At 36.9% G+C, this 22,566-nt stretch overlaps 1 protein-coding gene across 1 annotated transcript in view; it reads right to left on the bottom strand.

Moving 5' to 3' along the window:
- The window catches only part of VWC2L (von Willebrand factor C domain containing 2 like), a 231,279-nt gene that overhangs the window by 164,940 nt on the left and 43,773 nt on the right, over nt 1-22,566 (bottom strand). Inside the window, exon 4 of the mRNA XM_055573382.1 lies at nt 1,004-1,133. Within this exon, the coding sequence (XP_055429357.1) occupies nt 1,004-1,133 (130 nt within the window). The remainder of the gene's footprint in view (nt 1-1,003; nt 1,134-22,566) is intronic.

The following is a 22,566-nucleotide window of genomic DNA, read 5'->3' as shown; positions in this document are numbered from 1 at the left end:
GCTAAATAACCTGTTTTTTGTTTGTTTGTTTTACTAATTATAACTCTGCAAGGGAAAAGATTAGTAGGTGAGCTTACATAATACCAGATTCTAGACAAAAATGTGTAACAGAGGAAGATGAGAACTGCTAATCCAAGGAAGAAGGCAGGGATTCAACATTAGAGTGACCTCAGCTTAATTAAGAGCTAGACCTACCTTTTCAAGCAGATGTTAGTGCACTGACAGAATGTTACATAGTGAAGATTATGTTTTGATTGATATATGATTGTATATTTTGATCATATACGATCAAAATCATAGCAAGAGTGTGATTTTGAGTTTGTTGGTAAGTTTTCCTGGGTTTATAACACTGCCTTGTTTTCTCTGCCACATGGCCTTGACTTTGGGTGATTGGCATGCCAGTCATTTCAACCTCTCCATCATATAAGGGCCAGAAGGAACCCATAAACTTATAAACCAAGTTCCCCTCCATGGTAGTTACTATGAGCGTACTTTTCCATTGTACTAAAGACCTAGTATAAAAGCTCCAAACTTTCTAGTCTTTCTTATTTCTACTTAAGTGCATGAGTAATTGGTTTTTGTAATTCGTTGATAACTTTAAGTTTTGTCTATGCACGAAGCGAAATACCTGGCATTTATGCTACTCTCTATCCTGGGTATATACTAGGAACTGCTTCATAGCCTCCACGAAAGAGAAATCCAATCACTACAAAAAGATGGTACTGCATTCGTTCCAAAATTTTATAATTCAACAATAAATAATAGGGAGCACAACAAAGTCAGCTTGTAAGAGCTCTAATTCCCCAGATGGAAAACTTCATGATTCACCCATTGCTGGCTTATTTTCACTTTAAGGTGGGATAAAAATATTAATTGACCATGCCCACATTGAAAAATCACACAGGTATATCTCAGAGGGCTTCTGCATTGAATGGTGTGCAGTGGCGGCGTATCTGTACTTTGCACTAACCCCTCTTTGAAAGCTAATGCAGTATGGTCTTACCATTTTTGCAGACAGGACAACACTGTTCTGGTTCATAGACTGGGTTGACACACTCAGGAACTGCGCAGTCTGCTACAACACAGTGAACTTCATTGCTGGGCTCACAGCGACACCATTCACATGGAGAGGGCTAGGAACAAATCTAAAATTAGCCCCTTTTCTCCTATAACTTAATGCTTGCACATTCATATGCTGTCAGAAGATAAAACATCAGTGTTTATATTGGCTTTACTGTATTAACTCCATTTACCATGTGTATGATCATTTTTTCCCCGTGGAAGGCCACCTGGACACCCAAGCCAAGGGTGTGTGGGTTGGTGGGTTGCCAAGTGCAGCTCAGGTTGCCATGAGCAACCAGAGCACTCATGTATGATGTTTCCTATGTCTTATGTTCCTACTTTCCAAAGAAAGATTTGGACAGCTAAAATGTCACCTCCTGGTTTGGTTTCCAGATGCACTGATTGCTCTGCCTTCCTCTGGTAAACAGGAATGACACTGGCACATGTGCAATAAGTTTTTTCCATTTGTCATTTTTTTCCTGCAAAGAAAGGATTACTGAGAAATGAGAAAATGGTAAATGGAGAGCTTTACCCTTGGTAGAAATTCCTTTTCAAGCTAACCTAGATTCTTAAGGGCATTTTTTTCTCTAATGTGAATTTTAGAGGAGATTGCATTTGGGATCCAAATGTCCAGGTACTGCCTCTTAGAAGATTTAGTGAATACCTTTCATCTTGCCTGCTTGCTTTTATGAATGAACTAAAATTGACAGACTTTAAAAAGCCACTATTTAAGAGTCAGAGACTCTAAAAGTAGAATTGAACAGTGATTCATTTAGAGAAAAAAATTAAGAAGTAGACGCCAATTTTTGTCTTCACAGTACTTACCAGACAAGAATGAGTTTGGGGTTTTCTTATTCCTTTCTAGAAACTTCCTATACCACAAATAATCTAAAGCAGTGGCCACTCTGTGACTTTCTCATCTTTTATACTTTCTAGTTTTTCCTTCTCATAAAATAGAAGTTGAAAATTCTGGAATGAAAACTTGGAGTTCTCAGAAGTTATACAGATCTAACAAGCCATTTGTCCTTGGAAAGTTCTGCCTCCAATTTCTTTGCCAGAGTGACTCACTTGAAAACTGTGTTCATTCAAGTCCATGGCTTTTGTCTCAGTGACGACTGTCCACAAGGCCTTTCTCTTTATGAACTTGACACTTTATCAAATATCAATGCATCTTGACTCAGGTAGTCTGTGAGAGTAGAAATCTTTCAACTAATTACTTAAAGTTAATTTTATCTGTGCTTTCTATTTGAAGAATGATAGTCTAGCTTTCTTATTTTTTTTTAATTTTCTTTTTACTGGTGATGGTTTAGTTGCTAAGTCATGTCTGACTGTTGCAAGCTCATGGACTGTATCCTGCCAGGCTCCTCTGTCAGTGGGATTCTCTAGGCACGGATACTGGAGTGGGTTGCTATTTCCTTCTCTAGATCTTCTCAACTGAGGAATAAAACCTGGGTCTCCTGCCTTGCAGGCAGATTCTTGACCGACTGATTTATGAGGGAAGCCAATGTTCTTTTTATAAGTTTATTTTTAATTGGAGGATAATTGCTTTAAAATACTGTGCTGGTTTCTGCTGTATAACAGTGAATCAGCCGTAAGTATACATATATCCCCTCCCTCTTGAGCCTCCATCCCACCTACCCCCATCCCACCCCACTAGGTCATCACAGAATACCGAGCTGAGCTCCCTGTGTTATATAGCAGCTTCCCACTAGCTACCTATTTTATACTTGGTAGTGTATATATTTCAATGCTACTCTCTCAATTTGTCCCACTCTCTCATTCTCCCTCTGTGTCCATAAGTCTGTTCTCTATGTCTGCATTTTTATTCTTGCACTGTAAATAGGTTCATCAGTACCGTTTTTCTAGATTCCATGCAAATACACTAATATGTGATATTTATTTTTCTCCTTCTGACTTCACTCTGTATAATAAGCTCTACATTCATCTACCTTACTAGAACTGACTCAAATTCTTTCCTTTTTATGGCTGAGTAATATTCCACTGTATTTATGTACCATGACTTCTTTATCCATTCATAAGAGCTTAGCTTTAAGTGAATTATTTTACTTTCAAATTTAGAAAATGCAATGGGATTAGCCATAGAATCCATGCAAGAAATATTGCTATCTCTTAGCATGGTCAACTAGTTTATTGGTGAGAACAGTTAAGCTCTTTACGATGTGGTTAAGTATTCCAGAAAAATCTACTGTATCATCCCAAGGGCTGGAACATTCCTGGAGCTCCTCTACCAAATAATCTCAGTAAATTAAGGAAAAGTTTGTTACTACAACACAGTATTTGATGAAGAAAATTCTGAGTGAGGAAACAGCATGAGAGATGGATATTCAATCTGCTATACTGCTTCCTATTTTGCAAGTCCCCTTGTGAGATCTTAAATTGCAAAGCAAACTTGTCAGAAGTTGTCTCCCTTTTCTTTATTAGTTGCAAAGAAGGACTTTTGCATAGCCTTCTGATGTACAGCAAGGACTTAGCCTGAATTTATCACTAACATGAGAGAAAATGGGAGAGGAACTAAAAAGTCTCTTGATGAAAGTGATAGAGGAGAGTGAAAAAGTTGGCTTAAAGCTCAATATTCAGAAAACTAAGATCATGGCATCTGGTCCCATCACTTCATGGGAAATAGATGGGGAAACAGTGGAAACAGTGGCAGACTTTGGCTCCAAAATCACTGCAGATGGTGACTGCAGCCATGAAATTAAAAGACACTTACTCCTTGGAAGAAAAGTTATGACCAACCTAGATAGCATATTGAAAATCAGAGACATTACTTTGCCAACAAAGGTCCGTCTAGTCAAGGCTATGGTTTTTCCAGTGGTCATGTATGGATGTGAGAGTTGGACTGTGAAGAAAGCTGAGTGCCGAAGAATTGATGCTTTTGAACTGTGGTGTTGGAGAAGACTCTTGAGAGTCCTTTGGACTGCAAGGAGATCCAACCTGTCCATTCTGAAGGAGATCAGCCCTGGGATTTCTGTGGAAGGAATGATGCTAAAGCTGAAACTCCAGTACTTTGGCCACCTCATGGGAAGAGTTGACTCATTGGAAAAGACTCCGATGCTGGGAGGGATTGGGGGCAGGAGGAGAAGGGGACAACAGAGGATGAGATGGCTGGATGGCATCACCGACTTGATGGACTTGAGTCTGAGTGAACTCCAGGAGTTGGTGATGGACAGGGAGGCCTGGTGTATTGCAATTCATGGGGTCGCAAAGAGTCGGACACGACTGAGCGACTGAACTGAACTGAACTGAGTATCATTTTTTCTGCACCTTGCCCTTCCTCAGCTGTGGTTGTTCTGCTGGTTCCCTTCTTGCTGAAGGAGAGGCTGATCTGTGCAACACTCGTGGACTGATTTGGGCATTAAAAAACCCCAAAGAGGCCCTAGATTTTCCAATGCAAAACACTTATTTCAAAGTATCTGCAGTCATTGAGAAAGATTTGTTGGGTTATTAGATTCCCAGTGTAGACTGAGGAAGAACACCATTCTGACTCAAATGATAGTTTTGAAATTAACTGCTGAGTATCACACTATATCAAGTTACTTATTTCATAATAACTTACTATGAAAGACGTTTTGTTATTATCTCCATCTCAGTTCAGTTTAGTTCAGTCGCTCAGTCGTGAGAATAGAGGAGCTATTCCACATTCAAGGTCAGAAGGGGCGGCGGTGAGGAGATACCCCTCGTCCAAGGTAAGAGAAACTCAAGTAAGATGGTAGGTGTTGCAAGAGGGCATCAGAGGGCAGACACACTGAACCCATACTCACAGAAAACTAGTCAATCTAATCACACTAGGACCACAGCCTTGTCTAACTCAATGAAACTAAGCCATGCCCGTGGGGCAACCCAAGACGAGCGGGTCATGGTGGAGAGGTCTGACAGAATGTGGTCCACTGGACAAGGGAATGGCAAACCACTTCAGTATTCTTGCCTTGAGAACCCCATGAACAGTATGAAAAGGCAAAATGATAGGATACTGAAAGAGGAACTCCCCAGGTCAGTAGGTGCCCAATATGCTACTGGAGATCAGTGGAGCAATAACTCCAGAAAGAATGAAGGGATGGAGTCAAAGCAAAAACAATACCCAGCTGTGGATGTGACTGGTGATAGAAGCAAGGTCCGATGCTGTAAAGAGCAATATTGCATAGGAACCTGAAATGTCAGGTCCATGAATCAAGGCAAACTGGAAGTGGTCAAACAAGAGATGGCAAGAGTGAACATCTCCATCTCACAGATAAGCAAATAGACTGAGAGAGGTTCTATAGGTACTGTAGGCTGTAGAGGAAGGGCAGGGTTTGAATTTAGGCAGCCTAACTGCTATACAGTACTGCCGTGAGAGGTCTATTCTGCGTACCCCCATCTGAATAGTTTTTTTGTCCAGTGTGTTGTACATCTCTCTAGGCCAATCAGATCCACAAAAATAACCATTAGCAACTGAATGAATGATTTATAGAGGATTGATACTTCCTGCTAAGAAAGAGAATTTCACTAACTAGGTTTGTTGGTAAATAGATTCTTATGGGGCAGTAGAGCTTCTAAACTTCCTGCCAATGTGAGTTTGTAGAAAATTGTAATAGGCTAGAGATAGTTTTCCATGAGGTTCGTGTTCTTGGTGACTTTGGCATCTTCAAGTCTTGTAACCTGGTAGCTACACTCATGGTAGTTATCTGGGAGAGGCAATAACAGATAATGGTCTAGTAAAGACCTCAGGGCCTCTGCCTGAAATCAGTGGTGGCTGGAAGTATATACAATGGATTCCTGAAAAATACTCTGAGGAAGAGCTAATACTACAAGGCTTAGTCATAAGAGGATGCTAGACTTTTGAAAGGGAGTTTTGAATAATGAGAATCACAAATTAGAAAAATAAAAATATCACTCTAGCCATTAGCAGCTTCTAATCAATCTTTCCCTGAACTTGGCTTTATTTACATACCAGTTTCTCTTCCTGGTCTAGAATCTCTTTTCAAGAAACCTGTTAGTTCTTTTAGTTGATTGTTTTCAAAGAATGCCTCTGTTACAGTCTACTTCTTCTCATTGGAAGCCTCCATGTGCCTGTCCTCAGCCCCTCTAAATACTCTTCTCAAATTTAATCTACTGATCTTACACTAAAGCCCCTGTCTGTTGCTTGCAGCCTCCCTCCCTAAGCCTCTTTCTTTTCTTGAGCTCGCCAGTTCACCCATCATTTTCTTGCCTCATTTGACTTCCTGTACCATCCCTACTTTCAAAGTCATTGCTTATACAACAAGAAGTTCCTAGGAGTGGGCAATGTGCTTCTTTAACATTAACATTATTGTAAAAATCCTTCACATTTATTTACATTGCTGTAAAAATCCTTCCCACCTTACAGCATAAAACTCTGAAAGGTTTGATGCTTTGAATAAATCTTTACATCTTAAGCACTGAGCTGGTTACAAATTTCCTTTTATCATGCTCTTCAATGTGAAGACTATAGATTAAATCTGAAAGTGTCCCCCGTAAAACCAAAGATTAAACAATAAAGCTATCCTTCGAGGAACAGAGAACACTGGAACAAGTACTTCAGAAAAAAAAAAATTATTCTTGCTAGCTTTTTTTCTTTCTTTTAGAAGAACATGTGAAATTATGATCACTACATGGCTCCTGTCAGTTAGAGAGTTGGTCAGTAAGATGATTAAATGACACCATCCTAAAATTGTATACAAGGAAAATCTTTTTCTAGGAAATCTCACAGAGCATTTTATTTCAATGAAAGTTCTGAAAAATAAAGTAACATTCGCTGTATATGCCTTTATATAAATTTTAATTGAAATTAGGTTTAGAGGTCAAATTTATTTCTTAATGTTTGTACTAGGTGATCTGAATATTGTATGTGTTATGAATGTGTATGCCTTCATCTTAGTTTTTTTGAATATGTTATCTGTTTAAGCAGAAACCATACATTTATCTACAGTTTCTGCTGTAATTAAATTATTCATGTGGCAAATCCAAATGCTATCCAGACCATTCCTAGAGTTCAAGGGGTGTCCTCCTAGAGATGTATTTATTTTGAAATTAATAGAATGAAAAGGGGCTCTTTCTTAACTCTTGGTTTAGGTGGCTAGAGCTCAAATCTTCCTCCTTGGTTTTAGAATGGAAACATGGCAATACAGCAATATGCACCCTTTAAACCATGGTTTATCACTGAAGACCTTGAAGCTGAGATCCTAATGAGATCCTAAAGTCTGTGACTTTTGAGAATTCTTGCAGAATTAGAATTCCAGAATCCTGGAAACAGTAGAATGCCTTGTGATTGATTTAAAAAATGCAAAAATTAGCCTGAGAACTGGTAACTTAGGTTAGTGGAGGGACTAACTCCAGAAAAACAGTCAAATATGTTCTTTGTGAGAATCTGAAGCTAATGTCATTGCTAAGTATCATTATAAGATTATTAGATCATGTTATATTGGAGACTTGCAAAGAAGTCTCCAGATATTTAGAGAAGATTGTTGCTGTTGCTGTTTTGTCACTTAGTCATCCAACTCTTTTGCAACTCCATGGACTGTAGCCCACAAGGCTCCTCTGTCCATGGGATTTCCCAGGTGAGAATACTGGAGTGGGTCACCATTTCCTTCTTCAGGGGATCTTCCTGACCCAGGGATTGAACCCACATCTTCTGAATTGGCAGTTGGATTCTTTACCACTGAGCTATTAGGAAAGCCTTTCTTCTCAAACATGCATCTTTATTTTGTAATCTGAATACAATGAGACTTACTTATCCTTTCTGGAGGAAAGCCTGGATATTTGGTCCAGGCACCAATACCTTACAGCATTATTCTTTATGTGGTGACTGTTACTGGCATTGTATGTAGAGTACCTGGGAGGAAATAGTTACAGTCTATAAAGTTTGTTATACAAATTCAAAGTGACAAGGCAATTGGCAGGATTCCACTTACTATTTTAACTTGGTAAGGCTGAAGTAACATTCTTAAAAATCGAGGAGCTCTAAGTTAGGAAAAATTGAAAAAAAAAGTTTCATTTTGTTGATTTTATTTGGGTGGCTGTGGTATTGTGGTTAAAAGTAAATTCTCTGGGCTTTCTATTTTGTTCCATTGATCTATATTTCTGTCTTTGTGCCAGTACCATACTTTCTTGATGACTGTGGCTTTGTAGTAGAGCCTGAAGTCAGGCAGGTTGATTCCTCCAGTTCCATTCTTCTTTCTCATGATTGCTTTGGCTATTCAAGGTTTTTTGTATTTCCATACAAATTGTGAAATTATTTGTTCTAGCTCTGTCAAAAATACCGTTGGTAGCTTGATAGGGATTGCATTGAATCTATAGATTTCTTTGGGTAGTATGCTCATTTTCACTATATTGATTCTGGGCATACACACTGAGGAAACCAGAATTGAAAGAGACACGTGTACCCCAATGTTCATCGCAGCACTGTTTATAATAGCCAGGACATGGAAGCAACCTAGATGTCCATCAGCAGACAAATGGATAAGAAAGCTGTGGTACATATACACAATGGAGTATTACTCAGCCATTAAAAAGAATACATTTGAATCAGTTCTAATAGAGGTGGATGAAACTGGAGCCTATTATACAGAGTGAAGTAAGCCAGAAAGAAAAACACCAATACAGTATACTAACACATATATATGGAATTTAGAAAGATGGTAATGATAACCCTGTATGCGAGCCAGCAAAAGAGACACAGATGTATAGACCAGTCTTACGGACTCTGTGGGAGAGAGCCAGGGTGGGATGATTTGGGAGAATGACATTGAAATATGTATAATATTATATGTGAAATGAATTGCAAGTCCAGGTTTGATGCATGATACAGGATGCTTGGGGCTGGTGCACTGGGATGACCCAGAGGGATGGGATGGAGAGGGAGGTGGGAGGGGGGTTCAGGATGGGGAACACGTGTACACCCGTGGCGGATACATGTTAATGTATGGCAAAACCAATATAATATTGTAAAGTAATTAACCTCCAATTAAAATAAATAAATTTATATTTAAAAAAAGTAAATTCTCCAAAGCCTTAGTATTTGAGCTCTTTTCTAAAATGCTTTACTTACTAGTTTTAAATCTTGGGAAAATTATACAGCCTTTCTGTGCTTTAGTTTCTTTATTTATAAAACAAAAGAATAACAATATTACCAACCTCACAGAGTTACTGGGAAGCACATATGTAAGAAATATTATAACATTATTATTATTCACTTGCATACTTAGCTAGTGATGGCTCTCTTAAAAATAAGGTAAGAAGTGTAAAACTGGAAGCACATGACTATATTTAAAGGAATATTTAGGTTATTTCTCTTATTCAAAGTATGATATGATTGCAATAAAGTTTTATAGGACTTGGTTTGGTGGTTTGTGAACTAATAGAATTAATCATGTCAGAAACACATTGAATAAAAGTTCTGATTAGAAGCCTCTAGATAAAGAGTAATTGTGAATGGTTAAAATGACCATTATAAATCACTCAGAAGAAAGGCAACAAATCTATTTTCTTTTCTTGAAGGCTCATCATTTATATGTCAATTCAAATGCCCTCTCTCAGAGGAGTTCTTACCTGATTCTCTCTCCAACATCTTTTTCCAACACATGGCCCATTCAGTGCTCTCATCAGATTATGAAATTATTTTATTGATTTGTTTACAATTATTTATTCTTATCTGCCTTCCTCATAGTTTATAAGCTTCTTATAGTATATTGTTCATTGCTATATTCTTGGCACCAAGAAGACATCTTAGTACATAACAGATACTCAGGAAATCTCTGTTAATGTATACACAATTATTTATGTATATTCTATGCTTCCTTGTTTGTTAAACTGTACACCTGGGCAGTTTCATCTGTTTATCATGCATGGATAGGATTCTGATTCAATAATGTTTGTATTTTATTTAAATATTATATGGGAACTATGAGGGAAGAAGTTTTCTGATTATGATTCATGAAGTAAATATTTGGGCTTCAGCATTATGGCAATGAACATAAACTTACCCTCTAAAGGTAATTTGAAATTCATCATATCCATCATATGGCTCACCAGTTAAGTCAATCTCCAAGCACTCCACTGACTAGACTATCAAGAAGTTGACAATCACCGACTTTTATTGCACTAGAAAATACCATGATAACTAAGATGAGAATACATGTAGGGGAATTGTTAAAGGGCCTAAGAAAAAGTTAGCCTCATTTTACAATGCGTCAAGTTTAATGGTTACTTATTAAACAAAATGATTTTAGTATATTACAAAATATTTTTTCAGCAAAGGCCTTCATTTTAAACATGTCTTTTTTATTTTTTTTAAATAATTATATTTGTATTTTTATTTCTGACTGTGCTGGGTCTTTATTGTTGTGTGGGCTTTTCTCTAGTTGTGGAGAGTGGGGGCTACTCTTAGTTGCAGTGCAAGAGCTTCTCATGGAAGTGACTTCTCTTGTTATGGAACATGGGCTCTAGAGTGTATGGGCTTAGTAGTTTCAGCTCCCGGGCTCTAGAGCACAGGCTCACTAATTGTGGTGCCTGGGCTTAGCTGATCTGCAGCATGTGGGATCTTCCCAAGTCAGGGATTCCACCTATGTCTCTTCCGTTGGCTGGTGGATTCTTTACCACTGAGCCACCAAGGAAACCCATGTTCTTTTTCTTAAAGGATGATTTAGAGTAAAAACTCCAACAAAACACTCACTGAATACTCTGAGAAAGAAAATTTGATTCCTGGAAAGTCCTCAGTGAATATTGTTGAAGAGTAAAGGGATATATACTTAAAGAAGGGATGGAGTCTAAGCGCCAAGTTTTAGCACACTAAGTACATCAGTGGCTTTCCTTCTAAGTATAGCAGGCTTCAGATACCATGTGGTACTCCATTTCCTTGATAATGGGCAAAAAATTATCTGAGAGAACATAGTTCAGACTGCTTTCCCCCAAATTTCTTATTAAACAACTATTTAAAATCTGATCTCTACCAAGGAAATGATTCTGCTTTAAGAAGCACTCTTCTCTTAGAGATAATTTATGGCATAAATTTCATCACTTTATGGAACAAATCTCATTACTTTCAGACTGTATGAGAAATTTGGAAGACTCTATTTCAAAGTTGCTGATGCCTGTCAGAAGTCTGACTGTTCACTTCATTAAAATATGCATTAAATTACAGAGTACAAGAGTATTTAACATCCACTGCCACTCCTTTAGCCAGGAATTTGCATTAGGCCGATGTCACCTAAAAACTCAATGGATCCAATGGATTGTAACCAAAATTCACAATCATCTGAGATAAGACCAATGTGTCACTGATTAAAAATGCTCCTCACTGTTCTAATGGGATTGTAGTAGTATCTTCAGTGATCTGTACCATAGATTGGAGCATATTTGAAACACTGAGGTTGTAAGTCTTATCAATCTATGAACATAGAGCTGAAACTTCTTAATGAATTTTAATACTTTTGAAGTAAATAAACCAAAGATTTTTAATAATTCCTTTGGTCAGAAAATGTATATGACTGTATCATTTGAGTAATGACTGAAATAGCTATTCTTTCTGAGGTGTTGGTATTTTGATAATATATTCTGGAATATAATTTCTAGGGTGTCCATCAAAAACTACTTCATTCTTCTTGAAAAAACAATTTTTGCCAAGCAATTGTAATGAGTGCACATAGCTTTGCCTTGCCCATGTAGCTATAGTAAATTAGGTAGGTAATAAAATAAAATTCAGAAATGATATAAATTTTTGAAATTATTTCTTCAGCATATTCATTAAATGTGTATTATACATAAGATAACTTCCCCTGGGCGTCTGCCTACAATGTGGGAGACCTGGGTTTGATCCCTGGGTTGGGAAGATCCCTTGGAGAAGGAAATGGCAACCCACTCTAGTACTCTTGCCTGGAAAATCCCATGGACAGAGGAGTCTGGTAGGCTACAGTCCATGGGGTTGCAAAGAGTCGGACACAACTGAGCAACTTCACTTTCACTTTCATACATAAGGTAATGTATGTAAGGTATAACTTCCCTGGTGGCTCAGACAGTAAAGCGTATGTAAGGTATACGAAGATGAACTCCATAGCTAGCCTTCGCTCAATAAATGGCAAAATTGACCATTTAGGTATCTATAAAAATAAGTTTTGAGTTTTTAAATCAATTGATTATAAGAATAACTGATGGTACTACTATAATGAAATACAGAATTATTAATCTTTCTACAGAGTAAATTTGCATTTACTCTGAGATAATGTAAAACACAAGAATACTGCAAAAACAGTTATGAAGTACACCCCATCTAAAATTATTAATTGTCAAGTACAAAAAAGTTTACTCATTCTTGAAAACTCATCATTATAGTTGCTACACAACAATGAATCATATTAATGATTTTTTCCTCTAAAATATTTTCTTCTAAAACAATTCTAAAAAATGTAAATATATTTTGGCATTTGTTTCAAGGACAGGCAATTCTGTAATTATGTACTGCCCATACCGATAAACTGTTGGTGTATAGAGCCATTTGTAAAATATGGATATTTTCAAGGAACCTTATGACAATAAAATATAGCCTTTTTGAAAACATAAGGGATAGCATAGATAAAAATAAAATATAGATAAGGAGAATATAAGCAAAAATCTCTCTTTAGTTGCAATAACAGATGTATTTTTTAAGTAGGCAAATGTACACTTAACAAGGAAAATATCAGTATGTACTTAAGAGGGAAAAGGATGTTTTAGTTGCCTCTAAGATCTTTGAAGAACTCAAAGGTATAGACAAAGGCTAGTAGATTGAAGATAAAGATTTTGATAAAGTATTATACTTGTAAAATAGCCTAGAAAAGCAGCAGCTTCTAGTCCCTCACTGATAAGCTGGATTGAGAGTGGTTTTGGGAGAAGGCAATGGCACCCCACTCCAGTACTCTTACCTGGAAAATCCCATGGGTGGAGGAGCCTGATAGGCTGCAGTCCATGGGGTTGCTAAGAGTCGGACACGACTGAGCGACTTCACTTTCACTTTTCACTTTCATGCATTGGAGAAGGAAATGGTAACCCACTCCAGTGTTCTTGCCTGGAGAATCCCACGGATGGGGGAGCCTGGTGGACTGCTGTCTATGGGGTCGCACAGAGTCAGACACGACTGAAGCGACTTAGCAGCAGCAGTAGCATAGAGTGGTTTTAGTACAAGGAAGGTCCCTGTCAAGGAACTGAACATTTTGAGTACAGCCTGTATGTCTCCATGCTAAGGCTGTTCCATTTATTACCCATTTATGCAAAAAGGGAAAAGTGAACAACTGCATAACTTCAAAACTTTCCTGTTGATATTGAAAAGGACAGACTGTTTATCAGTTAAAAGCCCATAATCTATATGCTATGCTATGCTAAGTCACCTCAGTCGTGTCCGACTCTGTGCGACCCCATAGACGGCAGCCCACCAGGCTCCCTCCTCCCTGGGATTCTCCAGGCAAGAACACTGGAGTGGGCTGCCATTTCCTTCTCCAATGCCTGAAAGTGAAAAGTGAAAGTGAAGTCACTCAGTCGTGTCTGACTCTTAGCGACCCCATGGATTGCAGCCTAACAGGCTCCTCCGTCCATGGGATTTTCCAAGCAAGAGTACTGGAATGGGGTGCCATTGCCTTAATCTATAACAGCATTAAAACAAGGTCCTGTGCAGGTGGGGGCGAATACATCACTGTTAGAATTCTCCAGTGTGAAAGAATCATGTAAGAGACAGTCTTATGGACTCTGTGGGAGAGGGAGAGGGTGGGAAGATTTGGGAGAATGGCATTGAAACATGTATAATATCATGTATGAAACGAGTCGCCAGTCCAGGTTCGATGCACGATACTGGATGCTTGGGGCTGGTGCACTGGGACGACCCAGAGGGATGGTATGGGGAGGGAGGAGGGAGGAGGGTTCAGGATGGGGAACACATGTATACCTGTGGCGGATTCATTTCGATATTTGGCAAAACTAATACAATATTGTAAAGTTTAAAAATAAAATAAAATTAAAAAAAAGAAAAATAAATAATTCCATCATAAACTTCTGATGCAAAAAAAAAAAAAAAAAAAAAAAGACAAATACAATCAGTTTTATTCCACAGGAAACACTGAGTGGAGGTGATAAGAGGAAGGAGAGAAGGCGATAACTCTGGCTTTCTTGCCTTGTGTGGGTGATACTGAATTAAGGGCTTTTCAGGGTCTACAGGATGGGAGTAATAGACACAAAAGTCAAATGGACTTTTGTATCAGGAGTGCCAGTCAGATGATTAAGATTAAAAAAAAAAAAAAGAAATCTAAAAGTTGAAATCTTTTCATTTTCCATTTGCTAGTAACATGCATTTTACTTGTTTTAAAAAGACAGAAATTTAGAATTAGTAAAATAAATTGCTTTATGATTACTAATATCATAATAAAACATTCACTTTCAATTTTAAGTACAAACAGCAATTTCCTACTCAACTTTATGCTTCAGTTTTTGATGCTTAATTCCTGTCTTAACTTATTCCACAAAAATATATCAGATGGCTTATGGGCAATAATATGAGAGGCTATTTAATTGAAAAAATATTGACTGATTAATTTATTGATAAAAGTTCTGACTTTTAGTGTGTATCCTTTGTGCAAGTATAGAAGAAGTAGACACAACTTTGTAATCATGTGTGAACATTGTTAATATCCCAATGGAATTCAGCCATAGGATAAAGGAGTAGGCGCATTTGGAGCTTAAGTCCTGTCATCCAACAATGTTGAATTAGCTTGGATAGGTTATTTAAACCACTTGAAACTAAGTGTTCTTATTTGTAGGATGAAATCAATAATAACATAATATTAAGAGACCTGTAGTTTTCCTCACTGTATTTTTATGAGACAAAATGGAAATAACAGTATTTGAAGAAGCTTGTAAATTATGCATTTTGTAAATGACTGTCATTGTTATCCTAGTTAACCAGTGGTTTATTTGTTTACTTTCCCTTCATCTATTTTCAATGGCTGTGTATTTCTCAAATTATATTGACCATAAGTTATTTTTATTAAATTATGGCATAATCCGGAGAAGGAAATGGCAACCCACTCCAGGATTCTTGGACAGAAGAATTCCATGGACAGAAGAATTTGGCAGACTACAGTCCATGGGGTTGCAAAGAGTCAGACATAACTGAGTGACTAACACAGACACGGCATATTCATTTCTACTATAAATTATTTGAAATATTAAATTTGTAAAGACTATTTAATTTTGAGAGCACCTGTGGCAGATTCATTTTGATATATGACAAAACCAATACACTATTGTAAAGTTAAATAAAATAAAATTAAAAACTAAAAAAAATAAAATGCAGCACTGTTTGCACTCATTATCATTAGACAGAATGATATTGGAAATTTTTTTTTCGGTAGTTAAGATTCTCATTTACAGACATGAAACTTCACTCTTTAATCTGAGTCTTGCCAAAAACAGATTTGCAGTGGGGTAACTTGAGCTCATTTTTTTTTTTTTTTTTGAGTCCTATCTTCTAGTGTCAATATGAAAGTCCTAGAGTCTCATTATAAAAGGGAAAATTCTCTGTGACTGTCCCTTTTCTCCCTAATGAAATTTGCTAAATCTCAGCTGTCAAAGTTTTGCTATTTTAGCAGGATTTTATTTTTAAAGTTTGGGGAGTATTAGACTGAACAATTTTAATTTTTTTCCCTGTCTTATTTAGGAACATAAAATTAAATTAGCATACAGTGAAAATAGGTGGAGTTTCAGGGAGCTGGGCTGTGTTCTCCTCATATAGAAATAGGACTTAATTTGGTAACAACTGGGAGTTTCTACAATGACTGTGTATTTCTAAAGCTGCAAAAAGCCCTTTCAGGGTCCACATTATCTTTGTTGTTGCTTTTAATTTTTATTTTCCTGATGTGGAAATTTAAAATGAAAACAACTAAATTTGAAAAAAATATTCCTGGTCAATACTTTGGCCACCTGATGAGAAGAGCTGACTCATTGGAAATGACCCTGATGCTGGGAAATATTGAGGGCAGGAGAAGAGGATGAGATAGTTGGATGGCATCACCAACTCAATGGATATGAGTTTGGGCAAACTGGGAGATAGTGAAGGGCAGGGAAGCCTGGCGTGCTGCAGTCCATGGGGTCACAAAGAGCTGGACATGACTGAGAGACTAAACAACAACAAAATTCCTGGTCAGTCCTCACTACTTTCAGAATGTAGGGTTGGTTTTTGTTGTTGTTGTCGTTGTCGTTTAATGAACAGAAATGTGCCTTAGAGTCACCCTTCTTTATGGCCAGTGGAGTTTTTTAAATGAAGCAAATTGAGTGATGCAAAACATGGAGTAGGCAAAGAATTTCCCTCATGTTAGCGGTGTACAACATTTCCATCAGGAAGAAATGAGACTTAACATGAAATATTTCAGTTATAATTGAACAGGTATTCCAGAATACAGGATGTGTACACACTTAGATAAGCCATCTCTATCACATTTCTTGCATAATGTCCACAGTATACTCTTGGAATCTGGGCAGGTTTAATGGCGAGAGCACTGCAGTTAGTCAGAAGCCTCCCTTATCAATTATATCATGAGAATAAAAATCATCTTAGAACTAAACCATTCCATGAAGGAACAAAGATGAAAAAAACCTCATAAAATTGTCAACAAGTATTTATATTTCCCTCAGGCACAAATCTGGTTATGTCACTAACTCCAGCCCTTTGGTGATTTTACACTTGTTCCAGGCTTTGGTTTAAGTTCCCAAGCCTGGCCTTCACACTGTGAGCTGGTTCCATGTCCCTTATCTATCTCATCTCTCACTTTTTGGTCTCCTCTGTCCTCTCTGATCTGAGCCCTTGGGTTAACTCAATTTTATATGAATGTGCTTTTCAGTGATTTTTGCCAATTTTCCAATTTTGTCTAAAATATTTTCAGTGCACTGAAATCCTCACTCTTAGGCTCTTCCTAAGCTCTTTTGATTAAGTTGTTCCTTTCTTGATATGAGTTCCTGAGCAATCATCCCAGACCATCTGCTATTTGTGGTTATCTGCAGCGTTCATTTTGATAGACTAGAAGCACCTTGAGGGTCAGATTCATGTCTTATACAACTTGGTACATGCCTCACACCTATCACCTCTCTACATGTCAGAGACATAAAGGGCATTTAATGGAATCAAGCCATGTATTATGCAAGTTGACCTGAAAACATGTTAGTGAACTTAACATCTAATTCAGCAGATAAGATACATATTTTCATTTATTAATATAATAGGAAATATATCTATTATATTAAATGAAAAATACCTACCTGATTTATCACACTCTCAAAGGAGAGTATGTGGGATCTCAAAATAAAGCACATTTTTACCCTCTTTGCTTATCTATTTCATCTGAGAATTCTCAGTAAGTAGAAAGTTATTAAGTTATTATACATCAATGTAAAGAGCAAAGCCATACTCCTTGGAGACAAATGTGCAAAGAGCGATGACTTAACATGTCTGTTGTTAAGTATGTATAATACATTTAAAATAGGCAAAGTTAAATGCCTTTGAAGATTTTCACATGTGGAAAGACATCCCCAAGACCACCTACAAGTGAAGTAAAACCTATACCTAACAGTACCCAAAGAATCTGTAACTTTGAAGAATGTGAGAACGATCTGATGACAGTATGACTTGAGGGAAGTGGGAAGGGAAGAAGGGCTTCCCAGGCAGCTCAGCGGGTAAAGAACCTGCTGGCAATGCCGGAGATGCCAGATATATGGGTTCAATTCCTGGGGTGGGAAGATCCCCTGGAGGAGGGCACAGGAACCCACTCCTGTATTCTTGCTGGAGAATCCGGTGGACAGAGGAGCCTGGCAGGCTAAGTTTGCAAAGAGTTGGACATGACTGAAGCGACTGAGAACACAGCTCTGAAAGGGAGAAGAATTTGATCCTAGATAAGAAGTTGGCAAACTTTTTCTACAGAGAGCCATACGGTAAATATTTTTGACCTGTGTGGGTCATATAATCTCCGGAGCAACTACTCAGCTCTGGATTGCAGCCTGAAGGCCATCATGCATAATACATAATGAATAAGCATTGCTATTTTTCAATAAAACTCTACTTACAAAAAAGGGTGGTGAGCTAGATTTGGTTAATAGATTGTAGTGTGCTGATCCCTTGTAACTGGCATCGTTGCCATTATGTCGAAGAAGTCATTGTCCATTTACATTGGTTCTATGGAACAAAAATTAATTAACACAAATAACAACATTAACTGCAATTTTGGAAACTTTAAAAAGGACCAGACAATAAAAGATAAGCTGAGATATATAGATTTTTATCATTAATTGCCCATCAGAGTCAGATAAAGGAATAAAGGATGATCTTGGTCATTAACAAAACACTTCTTAAATGGTTTCATTGAATGCTTATGAACTTTAAGATGTTAATAGATGTTCAGAGGGGAAAGAAGTGTTCTGCTGTCACATAAATTTGTGAAATACTGGGCTGAATACGGGTCAGGAGCAATAGTAGTAAAAATGTCAGATAGCTCTTATGAATCCCTTATTGTGTGCCAAGTAGTTTTTACTAATATCTCTATTTTAGAGATGCATGCACTGAGACATACTGAAGTAATGTGTGCCTGGTTACTTGGCTGGTGAGTAGTAGAACCTACTCTAAAATATAGTCTTCACCATACTGTTGAGCTCTTAGCTGTTGAACCATGTTCATTCTGACTCTCAATCAAACCTTTAAAAACCTTTCAGGTGCTGTCAGTATACTAATATATATGATCAGACACTGCATATTTCTAAGAGGTGTTAAAAGATGCATCATTTCTCAGAATTACTTGGCCACAAAAAAGAAAATAAAAAATCCTACTAAAAATCTAACTAGCTGATCATTAGAATAATCTGAGAAACTTTAAAATAGAAATGTAAACCATTTGGGTTGGCCCTGAAGAGGGAGAGGTCAAGGAATGTGAATTTTGCAACATTCCTGCCTTAGATGATACTGATCATATGCCAGGTTAAGGATAGCCCTTTGTTCTAATGTCATACAGCTAGATAATTTTTGTACACTTCATCCATTTTTCACACTCCATTCCTGTCATGTAGTGAGTGGTGGCAGTTTGCAGAGTGAAAAAAATAATCAAGAACACAGATCCTCAGTTCCTAAAATCACCAAATATGTGGCAAGGGCAGCTAATGTAGTTCCTTTGTTTCTTCCTAGTATTTTCTCTGTGAAAATAGATAGTGTTTAATATAACTTTATTATGGCCTATACTATTTGGTTTAATTATAGAATTTTTCATTTTTAGACAACAGATCCTCTTTTTATTAGAGCCTTTGCAAACTTAGGCTTCTTTTGCAAATTGACCTCTATCTGTGTCAAAGACTGATTTTAGATATGCCAATATTTTATTGTTCTTGTCTGTTTGTAACTCTGGGTTGTCATGGAGATAGGTCTTGATATCACATTTCTATAGACAACTGGCTGAAATAAATTTCTGCATCCAGTATATTTATTGGAAAGAAAGATGCAAATGAGCAATAAGCCTGAAGTTCTAAAATGTAGATAAAAGACCATAGGAAAAATATATTTATATTGCCTTTGCAAATAGTAAGCTCTGTCAGCCATTGTGGTGTTTCTACTAAGTTTCTGTTGGTCTTTGTTTTATCATCTGTAAAAAAGTTGAAAGTTCTTTTACAGATCTAAAATTCTGTTGTCAGTTCTTGAAAGTAGGAAAGACTTAGATTAGGAATTAAAAAAAAAAAAAAAAGCAAAGACCACAGTGCTTGTCTTTTTTAGATAGAAGAATTTATATAAATTCAGATACTAGCAATCCAATCCCTTGCTAAGGAATAACAATGATAATCAAGGATCAATATTAAGACAAAGTTAGTTCAAAATCTCATCCAAGTAATGTTTAATTAAAAACACACACACAAACTTCTGAGCAATCAGAATTGTTAATTAAACTTCATATGTAATACTTTAATTTTCAAATTCCCAATACTATTTATTCCTCATTAGATATATGACAACATTATTGTATCCATCCTATAGATAGAAAGATTAGATTTATTTGAGGTTTGTTTATGGTCTTATGACATAATAGAGAGAAAATTAAGAGTTGTGTTCGGTAGATTTGTATCCACTTTAACCAACTTTATATAGTCATAAAATAATACCAGATAAAAACTTTTCAGGAGATAAATGAATTTTCTTGTTACTTTGGTACTTCATTCACTCTTTTCATGGTGTCATAAAATCCTTGCCAAAATGACTTTATTGTGATGTGCTAGATGGCAGGCTGGAGGCAAGGAAATCAACAATGGCGGTGTGTGAGATTGAAATTACTGATGCTAATCAGTGGTGATTAAAGGTCCAAACCTAAAATAAGCTGACTCTAAAATAAGCCAGTCCCTATTAATAATGACTAAGCTTGAGAAAGATCACTTGGGTAAGCAAACCCATTGAGCACTTGAAATCACCTTGAGTTATTTGTTTCAAACTCTTCCTTGAAAGTTTGGTTAAATATAACTAAAACATAAATCAGTATTTTTTTCTTGTGCTATACTTTGTAAAACACACTGTCTGATACATAAATCAAGTTAAAGGAAAACAAAACAAAAAAAATACGATCAGGGTGAATAAGAAGGGTTTGAAATAATTGTAAAGATTTTCTTAAAGTAAGAGCAATTCCAAGCTCCCTCAAATTTCACACACATATACACACACAATGCATGTATGAAACAATTTCAGTTTAGACTATATAGATTATAGACTAATCTACAAATTTGCATAAAATATGTAGATTATGTCATAAGGTATAGGACATAGTCATGCCATTGACTATGTATTTTGGTGAGTAAAAACACAATGACAGATTAGCAAATTTCTAACATATCCGAAATCTTGTACAATTAGAGTTAAAATTTGGAGGGGAAACTACCAGGTCACTCTCTTTTCAGGTTCATCTCCTCATAGTATTGGCAAGTCAGCAGGAATGGACAGCGAAGTTTATAAACAGCTGATGACTGACCTCAAGTCTGCTGTAGTCACTAGCAGTGACAAGCTCCACAAATCTCAGATGTGGCTGCAAATCAAACACCAATCTCCCCGTGTGCACAGGGGATAGAAGCCCAGACACAAATCTCTCTAGTCATGTTTAGCACACAGTTATCACCATTAAAGGCAGCATCTTATCATATGAAGGATAGCAATAAAAATCAGTGTGTGCATCTATATTTAACTAATTAAAGGACCAGCTGACCATCAAGTCTGTTAAAATTTAAAGTAAGAGACTATTTCATCCCTTCAGGGGTTAACTTGGAAGCTATTTATAACTATAATTCCTACTCCCATAATTTGAAAAGTGTTGAGGGCCATTTTCAGTTCTCACTGAGGCTTTTGGAAAAAACAAATTATTTCAAAACTCTGATCTATTTCCTAAATGTAATGTAGTTCTGTAGAATTAAAACACACCAAATGAGCACAATGTAAAAAGAATGAGAAAGGGTTTGAGGAACTTTATAAATTTAAGTTCTAACAAAATTGACTTCTAATCTTTGAAACTGGTCAGACATTATACAAATTAAACAGATGAGCTCCCTAGTTATTTACAAAGATGGGTGTTCTGCCTAGAGAGAATGATCATTGAGAATGATTCACTTTGAGGCTGCTTGTGGAACATGCTGGGGGCTGAGTTTCAGATAAGCAACAGTCACTACTGATTAAGATTACTTAATCTCTGTTATTTTGCAGCTACTTAAAAGGAAAAAAAAGCTATGCTTGAATTCACTCAGAGGCAATTTTAATACTAAAAACAACATGTTCTGCAAAACAAAAACTGCATATTGTAGAGTCAACAACTGTGGAATTAGTCTTCTCAATCTCCCAACAAAGACCTCAGTTATCTTTGTTGTATGAAATTATAATGTTTTCTAGGACTGACTTTCAATGGAATCTTACAAATGCCCAACTACTTGTTAAGAACTTGTCTATCCCTTCTTGGGAAAAATAGGTTTAAAAAACCCACCCATAGTCTTAAAATTCACCCATTTTACATTATTAAAATGAATGCTGCTGCTAAGTCGCTTCAGTCGTGTTCGACTCTGTGCGACCCCATAGACGGCAGCCCACCAGGCTCCTCTGTCCCTGGGATTCTTCAGGCAAGAACACTGGAGTGGGTTGCCATTTTCTTCTCCAATGCATTAAAGTGAAAAGTGAAAGTGAAGTCGCCCAGTCGGGTCTGACTCTTTAGCGACCCCATGGACTGCAGCCCACCAGGCTCCTCCGTCCATGGGATTTTCCAGGCAAGAGTACTGGAGTGGGGTGCCATTGCCTTCTCTGATTAAAATGAATACAGGTGGTCAAAAAACAGAAATAAAAAAAAAAAAATAAACAAAACTCTCCCAGTTGTTAAGATGAGAGGTCTTTCCTGCCTTGTCTCCCATATTTCAGCAGGATGTTCATAACAAGTTTGATTCCATTTAGTGGCAATGAAATACATTTAATACATACTACAATGTTCATAC

Source organism: Bubalus kerabau, chromosome 3 (genome assembly GCF_029407905.1).
Source record: "Bubalus kerabau isolate K-KA32 ecotype Philippines breed swamp buffalo chromosome 3, PCC_UOA_SB_1v2, whole genome shotgun sequence".
NCBI lineage: Eukaryota > Metazoa > Chordata > Mammalia > Artiodactyla > Bovidae > Bubalus > Bubalus kerabau.
The sequence above is the reverse complement of the archived record's forward strand: the minus strand, read 5'-3'. Positions and strand labels throughout refer to the sequence as shown.